The sequence below is a fragment of the Nilaparvata lugens genome, chromosome X, assembly GCF_014356525.2.
Source record: "Nilaparvata lugens isolate BPH chromosome X, ASM1435652v1, whole genome shotgun sequence".
Classification (NCBI taxonomy): domain Eukaryota; kingdom Metazoa; phylum Arthropoda; class Insecta; order Hemiptera; family Delphacidae; genus Nilaparvata; species Nilaparvata lugens.
Window position 1 is genome coordinate 13,364,919 of NC_052518.1, and position 21,007 is coordinate 13,385,925.

The following is a 21,007-nucleotide window of genomic DNA, read 5'->3' on the forward strand; positions in this document are numbered from 1 at the left end:
TTTGAATAGCATCACAAAAACAAGCAAGCTCTCTCACTCTCTATCTCATAAGAGCTGTTCAATAAATTTTAGAATAGGGTAGCAGAACACTTGAAGAGGTTGATGCAATCTAAGCGCCCTCAGATACAAACATAGAAATGTTTTAATTATATTCTGCTATCCCGCTATTTAAGTAATTTCAATATGCACAGAGCAAGCTGTCTTGTATAGATAGCGTCACAAGCTATTTGAATATCAGAACAGGATTTTGGAATAGGGAGTCGGAGAGATAGCTGCAGTATTTTTAGAAACTTCCGACACTAGCATATAGAATATTTGTCCATTATTAACAATAACATTCTGCTGCCTTGTCACAATTTGAATGGTAATGGTATAGCGTAATCGCTATATTGTTGAAATTTACTAAAATCGCTATCCAAAATAACTTGTAAAGAGCGGGAAATTCAAATTTCCCATTTGGTGATGTTGTTCTTGTTGAATAATAAAATTGAACAAGGAGTGTGGAAATCACAACATCTCTGATAATTGTGTTTTATAATAATTTAAAAATTCAAATTTTTTGTTTATTGTCATCTAAGATATTCGTCAGGAGATATTTTATAAAATCAGAATTTAGAACATTATTAAATTTTTTATTACATCATAAATAATTACAATACTTTTTACAGAATTTATTGTATAATTTTCAACGATTGTACAATATTTTTGCGAACATTACTAGCATATCGATCGTGATAATTTTAAAGCCAATACAACTTACAATATATCACTAGATTGTAAGAGGGTCGGAGTGGATGATATTGGTTGTTAAAATCATGAAAAGATTTATTTGCAGTTCATTTATACTGCATCTCAAATGGGAAGATTCTCGGGTAAAATTATACATTTTTTGATTTATGTCGGCGAAAATCGGATTAATACTTAATCGCCTCGGATTCAGAGAACAGTTCTAAAGTTATTGACTAGACTATTTCTAATGTTGAATGCTTATAGTTTCCCTTGAGCTTGCAGTTTCTTCTTGAGCGATTCTGGCATTTCTGGTGGTGGGGGACGGGGAAGTGCAAGCCAAACCTTGACAGCGTCGTAGATGAACCATTGTGCGGCAGTCAGTGTACCAATCATCACAATCCTGGGCACAAGTCCCTTCCACATTCCTATCAAACACAGCAAATTGACAATAATTAATATTCACATCTTGCGATTAGAGGTGGATGTGATTAAATTATTGGTGGAATTCCACAGTTTATAGAAATACCGAACATTAGAAGTACCGAACATTTGGTCGATTTTTTGTCAGCATTTCCGAAGCTGTCAGCCAGCAACCGCTTTCTCAATTATAACAAGAAATCATGTGATGGTAAAATTGAAGCAGGCAACATGTCGTACAGAGATTCTCCTCAGACATAAAAAATATTATGAAAGTGATATTTCAAGTCTGATTAAATTTAGAAATGTGTACCAAAATTGTACTGTGTAGGGTAGTTTAAAATACCAGTGTAATATGATTGAATCATAATTTGAATTAATATAAAATTTTATTTCATGTTGAGTTATAACTCATAAGAAATGAAAGTTTCATAATGATTGTTCTAAGCTATACAATAAAATTATTGGGAATGAGTGCTCATATTTCTCCTTACACCTATCATGAAATTATTATTCTATAGACTTGAAATTGATAAATTCTTTGAACTTGTTACAGTTTAGTTATGCATATAAAAATAACTTAATCGATTCTATAAACTATTTATGCATAAGGTGTGGAATTATATAAAACAAACCTTATTTTTTATTTAGATAATCATTTTTCAAAGAAAAAACTCGCGAAAATTTGGGAATATCTCCCTTAAATTCACTGGGAATTTTCTCGATTCAAAATTCCTGGAAATTTTGATTCACTACTTAATTCAATTGATTCATAATAATACATATCTGATCCCCACAGACTCAACTCAATGGGTTGGAAATCGGTCAGAGCTCAAAAAGGTGATTACAATTTCAAATAACTCGAATGAAAGTCAAACCCTTAAGCATCAATAAAACACTAAGGCCTGGTTGCACAACAGCCGGTTAAATTTTAAGTGTGATTAATTTCACCAGAACCAATCAGAGAAGGCGTTTTTGAAAAGACAGCTTCTCTGATTGGTTCTCGTGGAATTAATCACGGTTAAAATTTAACCAGCTGTTGTGCAACCGGCACTATGTATGTCACTTGAATGAGTCATGAGTCAGTTAGAGCTCGAAAAAAATACGATATCATACACTCATACTGAAAGTAGAACGAAGAGTGAATGTAATAAATTAATATTGTCAATCACTGTAAAACCTATCTTATTTGTTTCATACATTTTACCATAATAAGATAGGTTTGAAAGTGGTATTTGTTTCATACATTATGGTAGAAGACCTCAATATTAATAATAATGCATCTAATTTGTTGAACATGGTGCCAAGAAAAGTAGTAAGTGTAGTGGAAAGCACTGACCCATAAATCCAAGTTTCCTAGCGACATCAGCGGCTGAAGCTCCCTTCTCCTGGTTCAATTTGGAAACAACAGTGTCGGCAGGATGAGACACAATGGCACAGAATACACCAGCAATGTAACCGGCAGCAAATGTCACAACCAACTGTTCACCTTTCGTGCATTGGTCTCTTGGCTTTGGAACTACATACCTGTGCAATAAGTTCATACATTAATGATTCCAATGAGAAATATGATAGTTCACGAATAATTGCAATGATTGAGAGGAGTAACACATCATAAACCAAGAGTTCATCCATTTATAATAGAATAATACAGAACATTAAATGTTCTTAATCCATTACTAAAATTCGGAGTTCATCCACTTATAATTAAAATAGAATAATACCGAGACCATTTTATGTTTTTAATCCATTACTAAAATTCTGAATACAAACATAAATGTGCAATTTATTGATAACAATGCAATTGATATTTCTTCTATCCATGTAATAACTCACAAATCATTGCAATGACTGGGAGAAAAACAATAGTATCAAGCCAAAACTGTGTCTTTTCCTAGTTAGAATAGAATAGTACAGTATATATTTTCAATCACACCATAAAAATGTAACAAAATTTTGGAGCTGGTAAAGTTTAAATTAGAAATTAAGATAAGACAATGTTCTCAATTATTTGTAAACTAGTGTTGTGTCAATACCAAACCTGTCTAAAAAAATAAATCTTATCCATTCGTGTATTTTATAAATTGACAGATAATTTTTCATTTGAACCTGAATGTTTTCATTTTTTATGATGGATTGGTGGAACAGGTGAAATATTCAGATGTCAGTATCAAATACACCTTTCATGTGTGCATCATTTATCTAATAAGAAACATAACTTATTAATCTATTTATGTTTTATTTTATAATAAACTAGTCCGGCAGGCTTGCTTCGCTTGCCTTATCCGTCCAGCCAGGGGGCTCCGTCCCCTGTTATTTATTGATAACAGCAGAATCGCTTCGCTCGCCTGCATTCTTCATTTGAGCTTGCTTCCTCCCTTGCCTTTCATGTATCATGTATGTCATCAGGAATAAATCTTATTAAATCAGATAGAAATGAATGAGAAATTGCATTTGTTCAAATGCTGATTAATAAATAATTACTAATAAAAATAAGTTACGTTTAATAATAATTACTTATTAAATCAGTTCCACTTATGTCTTTCACTATTCCAGATCTTCATTGACAAGATGTTTCAGTTTTTTTATTTATTTATTTGTCTATAAACATACCAGTCTCGGATGAAGATACTTGATACAAATAACACACTAAATAGATGTATGAAGGAACTAGTTTTGGGTGCTATACTTTAGACCTCCCATTATCAATATCTTGTGAACTCAAGTTACCCAGAGATATCTGAAAATGTGGTAAAGCCGAAATTGAATTGATATTTCAACACAAGGTTAATATTTTAATCCAATATGAATGAAAAATATCTACCACCGTGTCATATTCACTTTAATACAGTAAGGTAAACTGTAATGTCATTTATTTCAAATTTAATTACCTGTACAGAAGTTCAATTGTCTTTTCAAAGCAGGCAAACTTCATCATTGTGTATGGGATCTGTCGCATCCACAATGGCACTAAACTCTTATAGAAGCCATTCATTCCTTCAGCCTTGTAAATTACTGGCAAAGCCTCTCTCAGGGTTCCTACAAATCCTGGCTGTGTTTGAATTCTGACCTGCGATTCAGTTCAGAATAAAATGTAAAGAAATCACATACAACAGAAATTGAACAGTTTTTTCTAAATGGATCATATTATATTTTTAATATTCGAGTGTATAAATGACTCATAAATTGTCACCAATAACAACAACAACAAACTATAAGAGTCTACATTATTGAGCCAGCAATAGCAACCTGTTCTTCTTAAACCTTCAAACCTTCCTCATTAAAATTTTATATTATGGTTGTAATTTGTAGTTCGTGCTCATATTACTCTGCCACATCAACAAAAAAATCATTCTATTCTTTTCATAGGCCCGATTTCTACGACAATTATTAAATCCAATGGATCATTAAATCTCCATTGAATCTATAAGTGTATGGGTTTAATAAGTGTCCTAAAAACCAGGCCGAAGTCTTTTACTCGAACACTTGGTCCAATATGATGGTAATTATAGAGAATAATAATAGTTGAGCCCATTTCAAGGTAGTACCATCATAAAATGACTTGGAATGTTATCATTATTTAATAACATTGGTTGGAAGTTATGGCTGATCGTTGTTTGATGTGTATAACAGTAATTCCTATCCTACTGATAATGTAAATTTTCATTAGAATTGGGTTCTTAGCTATAAAAAGTGTTGAAAGATTGAAGGGGTTCTCTAATTTTCCTTTTTATAGAATACCTATATATCAATAATTGGAAATCCAAGTAGTACAATTACGAAAAATAGAAACGTCTACGAAGCTTGTTACAATTTAATGTTATAATGTTGAGTGATAGTTATAGTGTTTGTTCAATAACATAGCTGATGATGTCATGACACCTAGATCTGTAATGTATAATTATATTCAAAACTGATTGTTAAATCATTAATGATGGTTGCAAATTTCTTATTTGATCTATTAATTATGAGTATGAGTGAATAAGAAAATTACTCTGTGAATAACTAAATAGATGTGATTCAGTAATTAATGATTTCCACAAATTAAGTTGACAAGGGAGAATAAGTGAAAACTGAAAGGGAGAGGGAAAACAGAAAATTCAAGCTCACTGGCTACAGTGATGTCAGTTCATGATCAGATGGTTTAAGCCTTCGAATAAATAACTGAGAAGTATTCTGATCACCTTTCTTATAAACTTGTATTGACGAGATTTACGTAATAAGAAGCTGATTGAAAGTGGTTAGATATCCTTGTATGATATAGGACGAAGCAGATAGCTCTTATTCATTCCTTTTCTACCTCTACACCGTCGCCAAATAATATTGTTTGTAGATTATTTATAAATAGAATGAACTATCAAAATAATTGATCTCAACAATTTAAATGTATTATTACATCATAAAAATAGATTTTCTTGACGAATGAAATATAATTAACAAGAATCAACAATAAATATTATATGAGCTGCGATGACTTGAATCATATCTGCTACAAAAGGCTGTGAAAAGAAAATATGAAACTTGCTGGGAATTCTGCTATCCTATCATTCCCACTGATCTTATAATGTGAATCTCAATATAGATCAGTCTAATCCTGATCAGTCATTCTGATTACCAATAATTAGAGATCTCGCAATCTGCACTTAGTGTGAAATATACCATTACTACAATATTGCCTTAGTCATTCAATATATAGTGAGCCAAAACTAATATATTCAAAATTGTTATTAAAAAGTTGTAGTTACCTAATTATATTACAGTATTTATCTATCCAATTATTTCTCCTTTATTGTTCTTTTTTTGTACATTTGATTTTTTTTTTGCTCGCTAAATAAGGTTATATAATGTGTTAACACTTAAAGTATAATAATAAATTGTTTATAACTTATACTTTTCCAGTGACAGGTTCTCCATTGGGTTACATCAATGCTCTCGAGGTGTATCATCCTCTAAGTGATTTTCAATAATGATTAAGTTCATTATCATTCAAGAATTACTCTTATCCTTCTCAAACTAAAAAATATATTTTCTAAATAAAGAACAGACTCCTCTCCACACACAGGCTTAAGCCTTCGTGGATGAGATGCATGTATTTTTTCTCTTCAGTAGATTATGTACCATTACTTATCAATACTGTAATTACAATCTAATTTAAATCATACTGACGAGCAAATTATATTTTGTATCAGTGGTCCCATCACTTATATTTAACTTCGACTTCCATTGTCAAATTGTATTTTAGTGAGTGGAATAGACTTGATTTTTAAAAGTTGATATATTTATTGAAATGCTGACGCTGTAATACCTTGGCTGACTCCATGGGACTCAGAGCAATATCAGCGAAGAATTCAGCAGAAGCAGAGGCAGCAAGATATAGCCATGTTCTGTATACATAGGAATTTTCTTCGCCAATCATATCGGAATAGTATACCTTGAAGACTTCATACAGGCCAAATTTGCAAAGACCCTGCGGAAAGACAGGAATAGAATCATACAGTAAGAATTGCAATTGAAATTGTTACATGAAACTGACAAATATAATTGATCTATTCTGGAAAATATATTATATATTCAACTACTAAATATATAATGAGAATGAGAAAGAAAAATGTAATATTTTCCTCGAGTATGTGATATAAATAGCTCCATTATACTCTGTATTGTATTATCAAGTTTAATATTTCATGGTATACTTTCATGATAAGTTCATTCCACATGGATGCAAATAACAATTACTTTTCTTTCCTCCAGTATTGATAATTTGATCTAGTATAATGTTGATGGCTTAATATATAGTATATTATTTTCATTGATATTTGTAATTGATTAATACTGATGCAGAGCTGTTAAATAATTATGTATCTCTTAAGTTTAATTAAATTTTTTTATTGTCAATTTTTGTAAATGTTACCATAGGCAACAGCCTTGTAACAATTATCAATAAATATATCTTAGCTTATCTTATTGTATACAACTTCGTAGTATGTCAAACTCATAAGCTACAGCAACTGCAGAGTTTATGATACTTCCTCGTAAATTCGAACTATACAGGTTGATTTAAAACGAATATCCCAATTTCAAACAATTATATTTATTAAAAGAAACGGTGCACACAAACCAATTCAATTCCGCATCAAATTACTCACAGAAGCATTAAGACGATGCATTATAAATATTCTATGTGCCCTCCTTTTGAGTCTGGAACATCATAAAATCACTTCGCTTGTATGGGCTACTTGATTAAAATAAAAACAATATAAAAAAAATTAGTAGCCTACACTTTTATTAAAAACTTTAAAATATTTTAACGACTTGAAAATGACCTATGGTCGAACCTATTCGTTATAGTATTATATATAATATTTTAAAGTTTTTAATAAAAGGGTACTAAAAGTTTTAATATTGTTTTTATCTGGAACATCATCTACAAAAAGTATGGTCCATACACCATGCTTTGTAAAAATGCACAAAAAAACGTTCACATTTATGAGGCTAATAACATTTCATGTAAGCAAGAAAGTCAATCAACATAACATTCGTATATGAAGAACCGAGTACCCTGATAATACAGTGAAGCATGAACGAAATTCGTCTATGTGAACGTATTTTGTGCATTTTCATAAACCAGAATGGTGTATGGACCCTGCTTTTATGTAGATGTCGACCGAGCCTCGAAAGAAGGGCACATGACACTTATAATACTCTTCACCTCATCATATACTTAATTCTTATTTGAGTAATTTGATGTGAAATTGGTTTGAGTGTACCATCTTTGAAAATAAATGTAATTGTTTGGAATAAGGAAATTAATTTTAAATCACTGTGTAATGGATAATAATTATTATTGAATTAAAATTACAAAAAACAAACAGAAGTTGATGACTGGAACAAAGAACCGCTGTGAATTAATTGAAATTGTCTTTTTTCTTTAGGGCTACTTGTAATATAAATAGAAATACAAATCTCAGTACCCTTTTGAATTATTTTATCACAACATGTTTCTAATTATTGTTTTTTATTCTAATTGAAATTAATTGAAAATAGCTTTGGACAAAGAACCATTAAATTGATAACCCATAGTTGTTCAAGCGATGAAATAACATCATCGAGAAAATAACAATACCGTACTTTATTGAAACCTTAGGACAAAAACGAGAGACAGCAGTTTCGGATGGTAATGAATCCTAAACGCTCTCAGAAACAGAACCAATGAAAAACCATTAGTTTTTATAGGTGTGTTTACATCTTGATGTATTGGTATTAGAAATCACACATCTTCTTGAAAATGTTGGCTCTTATTACATTAGACCACCATGCAGTGAGACACCAGAATTGGTGGCCGGGCTGGCGACTCTAGTGTAATGATCAAAATAAGAACTAATGCTATGCGACCAATGATTTTTTTTCCAAGCACTACTAGTTTCTGTTCTCCATATTCCAAGAGTGAAAAAGTATTACCCTAGTTTATTATATTTTTTCCCTACATTGACATCCGTATTTCAACAGTACTAATTCAGATATAATATTTATATGACGTTAAGTTTTAAAACAGCTCAGTTTTAGTGCATACCTTTTACATTTCTCCTTTAAAATATTTATAGTTTTCAATTATTTCTTGATGGTAAATCCTCATAGGATTCCATCGGGTATATCATGATATTTTTTGTTTCAACTTCATTGTATATTGTTCTCTTTTGTTCAACATTACAGTATAGTATTGTATAATGTTTTCTTTGAAGTTGTATTGTAATTTGTGAGAAATAATATGTATTATTATTTATTATAAATAACGTGAGAAACAGGAAAAATATGTTTTGTCTACGGAGATCCAACTTGAACCCAAATTCCATTGTATGAATCAGGTAAGCATAAGTGTTCGAATAAACATGATTCAGTTTCTTCCAATTCCATACTTTCAAAATCAGTTATGAGCAAATCGTACAAAATGTACGTACAGCTTATAGCGTCTGTTCATAATTATGCTATGGATCATATTTATGTCATATTGATTTATGAATAATGTTATACGTGGAGTAAATGTGTTACATATAATAAGTAAATATAGTATGCTAAAAAATTTGAAACTGAAAAATCTCAAATAAATCAGATGTAGAGTAGGGGCAGCTGCTAAAATAATTTACCTAAAGATGATATTTAAAATAGCAAAACTATTAGTAAAACGTTTATTTTAAATTTATTTTTTAAAACCTGAAGATGGTGTGGATCACTGAAACTAGTGTTTATAATTTGTATTTTTAATCTATTATTTTATTAATTTCAAAAAAATGGTTCTATAATTCTATTTTATAGATAAAAAGTTTATAGTAAGTTTGAGTTTGCTGAGTTTTAAACCAGGAAGAGTCTGAGATGGTACTTTAAAGATTTTCCATGTCATCCTTTTCCTTGAAGGATTCAATATTTTGTAAATATTTTCTCGTGTTATTTTTTATCTGAAAGGCACTCTTTTGTACTATAGAAACTTTTTCAATTGTTTTTCAAATATTTAGATAACTCTTCACCTTTTTGAAAACCTAAACTAATTTACCTTTTAACTAATTGCGAACAAAAATATAGCCAAATTGACAAAGAAGCAACAGGTATTTACTAGGGACCCAAAAGTTTTTTCCGTACTGCTATGGACGAAAGTTCATTCTAGTATCGAATCACAAGCCGTTAGTTTCAATATTTCATCCCATCCTCGTCGCCAATGTTATGTTCTAAAATAATGAGTATTGTATGCTCAATTTACGTCCATTTATTATATAGTTGAATACAAACTGAATAACCTATAAACAAGGTAATCATAAAGAGTAACCATGTGACGCGGTAGTCCTTTATTATTAAATTAGTACCACACTAGGGTGAGTTACGTACATTATAAGTGATAGTATTATAATGTTCCATCCCCAGTCATCAATATCACTATCATATTTAACAGTCATGTCTCAATGTAGGCTAGATCAAGAGATTTATCCGATAATTCAGAAATAGAAGAATAATTTAATTTAATAATACCTGCAGAGAGTAGCCGAAAAATGTAGGAGCCCATCCCTTTGCTAAGCCCTTCATTCCATCTTCAGCAAGAGTGACCTGGAAATTAAATTTTAGAATAGAATAGCTTTTATTTATTAATTAAGAAACATACATTACAAATTATAAATTCAATCCATGAAATTATTCAACCCTTGATCAATGACTATCAGGGTGAGTTGAGAATTTTTATTTTTATTTACAATGTTCCATACAGGTATGTACCTGTATGTACTTTGATAATTTTAGATCATCAAGAGACAGGCCAATTGAGTTCAAGGGACAAATATTACTTATAGTGGTTGAATTGAGCTATTAGATAGTGTCTATATCTCCATGCATCAGAGCAAAATGCATCAACACACTGCCAATAATTCTCGCCATTCAGAAGATTTTTCATTGGTGGTCATGAGAGAAGCGTCCTGCCAAAGTACCGTTGCCTGTACTCGCCGAGAACCGGGCACATGCCAATTAAGTGGGCAACATTTTCTTTAAAATAATCAAATTTAGTGATATAGGAAGTAAATTAATAAATTATATGTGATAGAAATAAATTAAATCGCCCAGGTCAGCCCTGTCGAGTAAGGCTTTTTACCCTTCAGTCTCCTAGCTTTGCCTGGTCGCGGTTTGAATCCCGCCGGTAGACATGAACGTTTGTCTCATCAACATCTCATTCAATTACCCATGTACAAGTGAAAAGCTTATTTGGGCATTAACCACAATAAATTAAGCAAATACAACTGTGTTAATAATATTCTTTTCAATAAATAAAAGACTTTTGAAAATTATCAATCTTCAACAAGAGTAACGCCGACATTAAATTCTGCATCATTATGTTCAATAAATAACTTTTTTTTTTTAAATTTATAAGTGCTACTCCAACTGCAATTATTACTCTGTTTTATTCCACACACTCTAATCTCTCTAGTCTTGTTTAGAGTTCGGATTTTGAGCAAAAAGAGAATTTATGGTATTGTTATTTTTGATAGTTGAAATGAATTGATTACAAGATAACATTGATAATATTTTCACAGTTCGCAGCTATTGAATTCACTTAATTAAAATTTTACTGCATTTATATTGGCTTATTTTTCAGATAATAGTACATTTTGTACTTTATTACATTGTACATTTTTACTTGCACGCAAATGAGAGGAAAACTGATCTTAATCTAGGAAAACACAGACTTGATACTTCATGTGATAATTCTAATTAAAACGGGTGACCTAAGAGTCTTCAAACCTTATCAATTTGCCATGCCTTGATTGATTTTTCGATGAATGGCGTTGAATTATGTGTTAAGAGAGCAATAATTATTATGGGATATTATCCTTGTGCTCTCATAAGTATTTCAAAAAAATAAATACTCTTATACATTAGATGAATAATATTAAATTGTTTATAAACCTATATATAACTTCATAATAATCTGGATAATTATCTTTGATCTGCATATTCATATATTTAATCGACATTTCTATTTAAGAAAACTTTTCATGATATCTCATCATGAAATATTCATAATTATGCTATGAAGAATGTGATACGTTCTTAGGATCAAGTGTAAGAGAGCGCCGGCTGCACCCTAACTTCGTCCTCCTAAATTTTTAATAAAGGCAGCTAATCAATCAATCACAAACAGCACAGTTTATCATTTAGGTCATTTAGTTGCACAATCAATGAATCATACTTCGTTATAAGACAATTGAATTGAGATAATCGGAAAACATTAAAGAGTAATATTTTTTCATTTTTATATAATCTATTCACTTATAAAAATAGGAAAAATGATTACAATGAACGTGAAAATAATAATTTCATCAATTATTGTGATGCAAGAGCAGTGAACCAGAAACGTGACACAGGAGAAAATTAAGTTTATTAAGTATATCGGTTTGGCGTGCATTCTAGATATTCTTTATTATTGTATGCTTATAAAAATAACATATTCCAATAAGATAAGAAATGCAGATTTATTTTTTATCTTTGACCTTTCAGGCTATTTAAAATGATAAAGATGAATGTTTTATGAGGTTGTTTATTTGAACTTGACATCATTACACAAATAATTAAGTCTTGAATCATTTTTATAAATAAACCAAGTTTAAAGAAGTATTAATGACCTAATTAGTAATGTACAGGGAAAAGAAATGTCAGTTGAAACAGTAGTCGTGATGAGTTGAAATGCTGGTTTGTTTTTCAATTCAATGTACAAAATCTATTAAATTAAGTTGATTATTTCTAGGCATTCAATGATCCCTTTTATACAAACTTTTACATAATTAAATTATAGAACTAGTTTTGAATCCTAGAACATAATTATGGTAATATATTATGCAATGACAACAATCTATTGAAGCAGATTCAATTTACCTGCAGAGAATACCTGTGTGCAGCTAGATTTGAAGAAATAGAAATTTCGATTCAAAAGAAATAGATTCATTAAAAATCTTCTAAATAATAGCCAATTAAAGGAAGCAATAAGCTTATACGGTGTATAAACGACTTTGAGAAGTTCACTTTTTTGAAGCAATGGTCATATTATTATTTATGTCTACATCCAGGAACATTGATTTTTATTAAATTTATCAATTAAACATACGATTGGATGAGGCTACTTGGAAGATATTGAAAGTTCAAATTAAAGCTTGGTTACTTTTAAGAACATAATAGAAAACATACCACAACATATCTATCTATCTTTGCATTTATGGTCTTTTCTCCTATTCGATTTGTGATATTAGATCACAATTCAATAATTATCTTCTAGATGTAAGAGCATAATAGCCTTTAAATAATGGCTATATATGTTGAAAAATCAAAACAAATAATTGGAATTTGGCTGTTTTTAATGTGTCCTGTTTTTATTTCCCAGCGATTTACACTTACGATACTGTGAAAATCACAACTAATATCTTTTCTGTTACATTAAAACTGAGACATGAATTCAGGCATAATAAAATTGTTACTGTAGTTGGTACAAGAGTAGCTCTTTATGGCAATTATATAAGATAACTATTGAATAGAATTCAATTATTTTAATGGTACCTTGAAGCCATTCACAACAGATTTGTATTTGTCAGGGTTGACTTGAATTCTGCATTTCACCAGATCCAATGGAACCACCATTGTATGAGTGATTCCACAGGACAGAATTCCTCCAAGACCGCATAGTGCAAAGTATTTTTGAGATCCAAATGCACAGCTGTCTGCAAAATAAAGATTCAATAACCTATTAAAAATGTATTCATTAATGAGTATATCTCTATACAATCAATAATAGTAGGCCTACTCACAAGAAAAGACAACATTTTACTCATTCTTGGAATATTTTCTAATGAATTTGATGAATATTTTCTAATTAAATTTTTTTACAGTCAACAATACAAAAAATGTAAACAAGGCAGTCAGCATATTATATAGTCATACAAATATTTGTACGAGTAGTCATTTGAATACTCTTAATTCACAAATGATGTTGTCAACCTCAACATTTTCTACTTTCATCCTTCTGAAATATTGTGTATCATATCAAAATATAGAAAAAAAGCATCAAAGTATGAATGAAACATCAACAAAATTATACGTAAAAATCTTGAATATGTGTATCATTAAAGTTTGATTTTTCTCAAGTGTTTCTATTCATAAGAATAGTTGTAGCAGTAGACACATTTTCTAATCGAATTGCGTCAAAAAAATAATAGCATTTCGCCAGAAATAAATTATTGGGAGAAAACCTATTTGCTTCTCTGTTTTCATAAATAAATATTAAAAGGTGATGGTTTCTTGATCCATTCCGAGCTGCGATGTATTGACACACTTTTTCTATGTTTTTCACACGATTTGACTGCATGTCGTGTGAAAAACATAGGAAAAAGTGTATAAATATTTTTGCATATAATTTATTTAAAGTTAGTATCAATATAGGGTTTTAGTAATGGCAACTGAATAATCATCATCATTGCATTCTGAGTGAATGAGTGTTTTAATCTGGCCACTTCATTTCATATATTGGATTATTTAGATAAAATAATTCAGCCAAATTTATTCTACTCCTGATCTTCCAAGTTAGCGACCTGAAGTTTACATGAAAGGCTACATAAATCGCTCAAAGAACATATTTTCCAACAAAATCCACGTCCTAAGGTCACTATAATAGGAAACTGTAGAGTATGAGTAATTTTCCAACAAAATCTACTAAATCAACGTCACTATAATAGGTAACTATAGACTATGAGTAAACAATAGAGTTATAATTTGAATCATATGTCTAATAATAGCCAATAGGCTATTTATTAGTCCTCAAAATCTTGGAATATGATCATCCACCCAAGTTTCAATATTTCATTTTTAAACTTCTAGACATATTTGTATATTTATGAAGTTGATAATGAAGCTTTAAAAAAGTCTCATGGAATGTAATATAATAATTAAATATAAAGAGAAAAATTAATATAATGTTTTTATAGCAAGCAATATATAATAATTAGACATGGTATTCTGTATTCTGAAGAACTTGATCTTCAAAAAGGTCGAACTTGACTTTTTCAACATATCACATGAGATTATAACCAAGCCCAAGGTCAAGTGCAGACATTGAAAGTTACACAATTAAATAATTATTGTAATTCATTGGGTTCGAAAGTAATCGAAATAAACAATCTTTTTGAACCTGTGAGCTTAAATGAATACAAACCTGGCTAGTTTTTTGGCTAGCTTCCACTTGACAAGTTACTAACAACCTTGACTGTACTAAAATTAGCTCTCTCTCTTAAGTCGCGTTGAAAAAATTTGTTCATTTGCCCCCTATCCATCAAATAATTTTGATAGTGGAACGAGTTGAAAAAACCCTCAATTATCTATACCTATAAATCTTTGATTGATGTGATGTGATGAAGTTTGGGGTTGAATTACAAACTAAGTATATTTTGGTAATGTTTTGAAATGGAGTTGGAAACATTTTAAGGCTTCAAAAATGTAGTCTATATCATTAAATAGTATTAGGCATATATAGTAATTATAATGAGGTAATATAATTGTAAATGCTAGTTATTAATTTGAAAACCATCTCTCACAGTAGATAAATAACCAGCAAATCATAGGGTAGGATTATCAAAGTACATTAATAGCAAACATAGATTTAAAACTGATAGCATAGATAGATTTAGAACTGATTGTTAGCCGTGACTGAGAACAAATAATGCTATTATTTATTCTAAGTTAATGATTCTCATCTAGCTAATATTTGGAAATTATAAGAGAATAGATTCACATGGGATGATCGAAAACACGATCAATCTTCTAGTATGTTTGAACTACAGAAGATGGTGAGCTATAACCTCCAGAACAATTAATTTCAAATCATTCAATAATCCAAAATGAAATATGAATTGCAAAAAAAAAAGAATTATTAATACAATATTTTGTTTAAATATTGGAGTAGGTCAATTTCCACAGAAAACACTAAGCATGTAGGGGACACATTATACCGTAATGTAATTGTGATTTATCTAATATTCTCTGTAATTGATGTAGTAGTTTTAGTTTTTTTTTGGAAATGAACATTTATTTATTTATTCCAATTATTACAAATGTTTTAATGGATGTATCAATATCAATTAAGAGTATTATTTGTGAGTTTTATGAAGAGCTCAAGAGCTAATAGCCTATCCAAGTACTTTCCAAAGAGCAAAAAACATACGGCAGAAAAATTATTCGAGTTTCACAGGCGTGGAGAGACTCTAATAATAGAATATCCACAAGCTGTCTCTACTGAATGTGCACAGTGATCTAGTTCGGGAATCTGAAAGCTGAATATTGTTTGGAGCTCCAGACTACTGCAATCGAAATAGGATCGATTGATTCAATGTGAGATTGAAAAAAAACTCAAAAATTCATTTCATGATACATGAGAGTTTTTTTGATTCATGGAATATTACAAGAATAAATGATTATTGAGTCGATATTTAGTATCTACATGTTAGCAGGTGTATCGAATCACAGACAAAATAAGTAATAGCTTGATCTAGTAATAACTTGATCGTATACAAGTAGTTCAATGATGAAATGCATGTAATATGCTTCCTAATAAATAATATTTAATGACCACTGATTCCAGATGATTCCCGGAAAAAACTTCACACCTTCAATTTGAGTAATGTGGAAGCAAAACATCAGTTGAAGCAATTATATTATTCATTCCGCACTGTCTTACTTGGAAGCTGAGAATATCTCAAATTATCATTTGACTGGTTGAACAATTCTAAAATGTTTACAAGTTCTTAATAATAATATCTCCTGTTATTGAAAATTGCAAATATGGAATATTTTCGGCCCAAAACAAAGGAACTGCTAGAACAATCAGCTATTCATTCGGGACTGGATCACCTTAAAATTCAAAGTAGCACTCTAGGGAGTAGGCTAAAAAGGTTTCTGAATTTCAAATTCTCAATATAAAGTTCATTATCAAATTGTATTAACAGATATTACATTGGATTGGGAATTAAATGTGAAATAAAACAAGGAAAAATTAACCTATAAAAATAATCAATTTGATGCATTAAACAAAATTATCTTCAAACACAATACCTTCAAATTTACATTGGAATTAATTCTGCAATAGGAAAGTAATGAAAATTGAGTTGGTCTAGAATATGTTTCAGGTTTTGCAATACACTGTACTTCACGTGTTATTGACACTAGTTGAAGATCTGTGCTATACTGATTGAAAATTTAAATGTTAGAAGATGTTAGAGAATTAAAAATCTTGGAATTAGAATGAATGAAATAGTAATGAAAATTAATTCTAATAAAAAATAATCTTCAATCATGTGTACTCACAAAGTGTCCGAGGAGTAATTTAATAACCTTCATTACATGATTGTCATGTGTTTCACATAAAATAAACTCAAAATCTAGCAATATGCAGAGTTGTTGCATACGCAGACATTGATAATAATTGGAAAAAGATTATTTTTTGAGGCTGAAAAAGCTTAACCTTTGTGGATATACAGTTTTGCTTTTTCGACTATTATTGCAAATTTTCAACTTGAAACCGTAGATATGAGTGCACGCGAATTGGATAATAATGCAATGCAATGAATTTATGAATGAAATAACTGAAGCAATTCTTTTGTGAATATACAGTTTTTCTTTTTCAACTATTATTGCAAAATTATTGAATTGAAAACATAGATATGAATGCACGCGAATTGGATAATAATGCAATATAGGCTAATGAATTTATGAATGAAATAACTAAAGTAATTTTTTGACCGAATTGTATGAAAAAAATACGTTTTGAGCAAACTTGATATGACAAAACTTTATTGGAAATCCTTTTTAATTAGAGTAGATTAAAAATTATTAGTTTTATGAATAGCAAATCGCATAAATATATTTCATTTGTTTCAGTAGTAGTTTCGCACTACTGTTCAAAAGTGCACGTCAAAATTTCAAATTGTTTTAAAATTGCATTAATACAAACTATATTCAGCAAAATAAACGAGAAAAATATGTTGAATAGCTGAAAGGAAGATACAACCTCTTTTATGCTCCCTAGAAAAGACCAGTAGGTACTAATTGTTTATCTTCAATTCCTATGCTTAGATCATGAAAGATAAACCATACGCTTCAAACTTTTACAAAAGACTTAAGCAAGTGGCAGGGTCATTCATTTTATTTTTTTGGTAGATCTGAACATATGACAACGTTAAAGGGAATGAGTACATAGGTAGTGTAAAGAAACACAAATGATCGAAGAAAGTTTGAATTATTGTAAAGATTGATGATTGATTTTTGATTAAAATATTAATTGATCGAATTTCGGTGGCCTTCAAATTCCACAATGAGAACTAATTTATTTAACGGAAAATTCAATATCTTTAAGTCAATCCACAATGCAGAAAATATTCAAGTACTCCGGGAAGAGTATTAATGGTGTTTCATCTGATCGAAGCAGACATCTTATAAGAAAACTAATCTTTCAAATAAACTTAGAAGAATTGTGAATTCATCAATCATAAGAAGAAGATGATATTGTTCAACAGTGGATGACCTTCCTTCAGTGCTCTTCAAACTCAAAACTCACATTCATATAGTTCAATGACATATTATTTTGTGTGTGTAGAAGTACGTTAGATGAACGCATGACAAAAAATTCTTCAAAATAGAAGTGGATGAATTTTATTATTTATTGATAGAAAATTTCATTAAATCTTGAGACAAAAAGATGAAAGACTTGATGAACCTTTTATCAATGAAAAATATGTAATTTGAAAGGTTAATTCTGAATAACACTATTCTCTCTGATACCTATACTTGCAGTGACTAACGATTCAGACAATAATTCCTCTACTGTGCGGTGAAATAAAATTATATAAAAATATAATAGTCTACAAGAATTCTATCAATACTAAACTCGTGAACAGGTGATTTATAAGAGATAGCACAAATGTTTACAAAATAAAAACTGTTTTTTTTATTGAAATTTTATTTTCAAGACTTTCACAAAAACGGGAACAGTAAGGACTTGCAACCAGTTCAACGAATATAGGATACAAGAACGTGTGATATTATTCTAAGGAGCTTGAATGAAATGAAAAGGGGAATAATTAGTATTGAGGATTATTCAGCTACTGACAATATCACGAATACAAATAATGTTATAATTATAAGCTAGGTTTTCAACTGACATTTTTATAAACTTCTTCAAATAATTATGTTTTTAACAAAAAATACAAATATGATGAATGGATGATCGAATTGCAATCAAGAGCAGGTATTAGAAGAATGCAGATTGAGAAATATCTCAAATATTATTGTTATTGGTAGGTTTAGTTTCTTATTGATGGATAATTCTCACAAGAAATATAAAATTCAACTTACCTCCAGGTACAATAGTGGGAGTAGCTGCTGCCCCAATGGTTCTACCAAAAATAGGCTCTTTGCGGCCTTCGCACTTGGCCGTTTGAAAAGGACTGGCAAACGGATTGTTTTTGCAACATTCTACAACAGATTTGAACATTTTTATGAAATTATCCTACACTAATTGATGTTTTGCCGGAAAATTTGAAAAGTTGAACTATTTAAAGGTGAATGGTGTGGTGTTGAGTCAGGTTGAGGAGAAAGAGGATGATCTCTAACCGACAAATGACTTATTCAGGATTGCCAAAAATAGTTTCTCTGCTATACAACTAGAATATCCCTTCTTCCCACTGAATTTTCTCTCACTTCTCTTTCGAAATCACTAATAAACAGTACATTTTATATATAGATATAATTACTATAACTACCCGTACATTTATTAACTAGAAGGGATAAACTGTCACTAGGCTATTTGTTTAATCTATGATGTCATCTTTAGTGTAATAAGGATAGAAAAAACCTATACACTCCTTCTTCACTCAATAAAACCTCGAACATAATATAGTTGCAGTAATAGAAAGTGATATACAATATAGAAAGTAATACAAATCTTAATGATACGGTACATGTAAAACATATGAATGAAAATTAACACATATTTTCGGCCATGAGCGTTAACTGTTCAACTTTAATTTCAACCATATAGTGAGATTTTAGAAACATTGAAAAATTGATTTCAAACTCTGAATAATTGAGAATTGAAAAAAATGAATTATTTATGTGTTTCAGTAATGAAACACAAATTAGAAACATAATGAACAATAATAAAGTATCTTTCCCAGTACTCGTTTTTTACTGTGTGGAATGAATTATGGATCCTGTGTGGAATGAATTATGCCTTCCATTAATCTTTATTGGAAACAATTAGATTACACATCGAGCTTAGTATAGAACAATTATTTTATTGGGAACTGAAAGAATAATGATAAATTTGCTGGAGATTATCTATAGAAGGCGTATTTATGAAAACAATAGCGTACGTATAAAATAATAAACATCTCTATTTTGAATAAATATATTAACTTTGAATATATGTCGTTTAAATTCTAATACAGTAGAACCTCGTCCTTCAGGTACTTGCTTGTATGATATTAAAGTTTATCCGCGATGAAGCATCGAGAGGAAACTGAAAAAAATTCAGTTAAATTACAGCCCAATTTGCGAGTCTGAACAGCACAGTAGTTTTAATAACACGGACTGTATTCGACACATCACAATTAGTGAGGTCGATTGTACAGTGATTAACTGAGTCTGTCAGTGGCTTAAATACTGAAACAATTATTATTAATTAATAAAATTACAAAAACAATTGTGTCTTTTCTGTTTAGGGCTACTTTTGTAATATGAATAGAAATAAAAATCTCATTAGGTACCATTTTTTGAATTATTTTATCACAACATGTTTCAACATTCATGCCATTTTCAAGTGATATGATATCTTATCATTTACTTCATATCATTTGAAAATGGCATGAATGTTGAAACATGTTGTGATAAAATAATTTAAAAAAGGGTACTGAGATTTTTATTTCTTTTTAAACAAAAACAATGTTTGAATTTAAACATAAACGCCTTCAATCAAAGAAACGCAAAAGAAATTCGCATCCGCTTTATGAAATATGGATACAAGTATTAAAAAATCAATAAGCTTATTTTCACATCGGTGTCATTCTTTTAGGCTACACCACGAATCTACTATTATTTTTTCATAAAAGCAGCTTAAATGACTATTTATTTTCTAAAAACTAATACAATAAAAATTTGAACTGATATGGTTAGGTACCTACATAAAAACGACAGCAGAAAGATGTTAACTAATTTTACAGTATGAATCGGGTACTGATTGATTTGAAAAAACTTCAGTGTGTTTACTTTGTTAGAATTTGTTTCATGATTATATATTTCA

At 30.0% G+C, this 21,007-nt stretch overlaps 1 protein-coding gene across 2 annotated transcripts; it reads right to left on the reverse strand.

Moving 5' to 3' along the window:
* Positions 1-611: 611 nt before the first annotated feature.
* Positions 612-19,714, reverse strand: LOC111061302 (phosphate carrier protein, mitochondrial). 2 transcript variants are annotated; one of them, XM_022348996.2, is made up of 7 exons: positions 19,063-19,714; positions 13,225-13,385; positions 10,162-10,236; positions 6,452-6,613; positions 4,038-4,216; positions 2,486-2,673; positions 612-1,154 (listed from the first exon to the last, which is right to left on the reverse strand). In XM_022348996.2, exons 1-7 carry the CDS (start codon positions 19,199-19,201, stop codon positions 988-990), a joined length of 1,071 nt encoding a protein of 356 aa, XP_022204688.1. In that variant the 5' UTR covers positions 19,202-19,714; the 3' UTR covers positions 612-987. The 2 variants fall into 2 exon arrangements, with proteins under 2 accessions (XP_022204688.1, XP_039298385.1); XM_039442451.1 differs by lacking the exon at positions 19,063-19,714 and adding an exon at positions 16,765-17,005.
* Between the last annotated feature and the right edge of the window lie 1,293 nt (positions 19,715-21,007).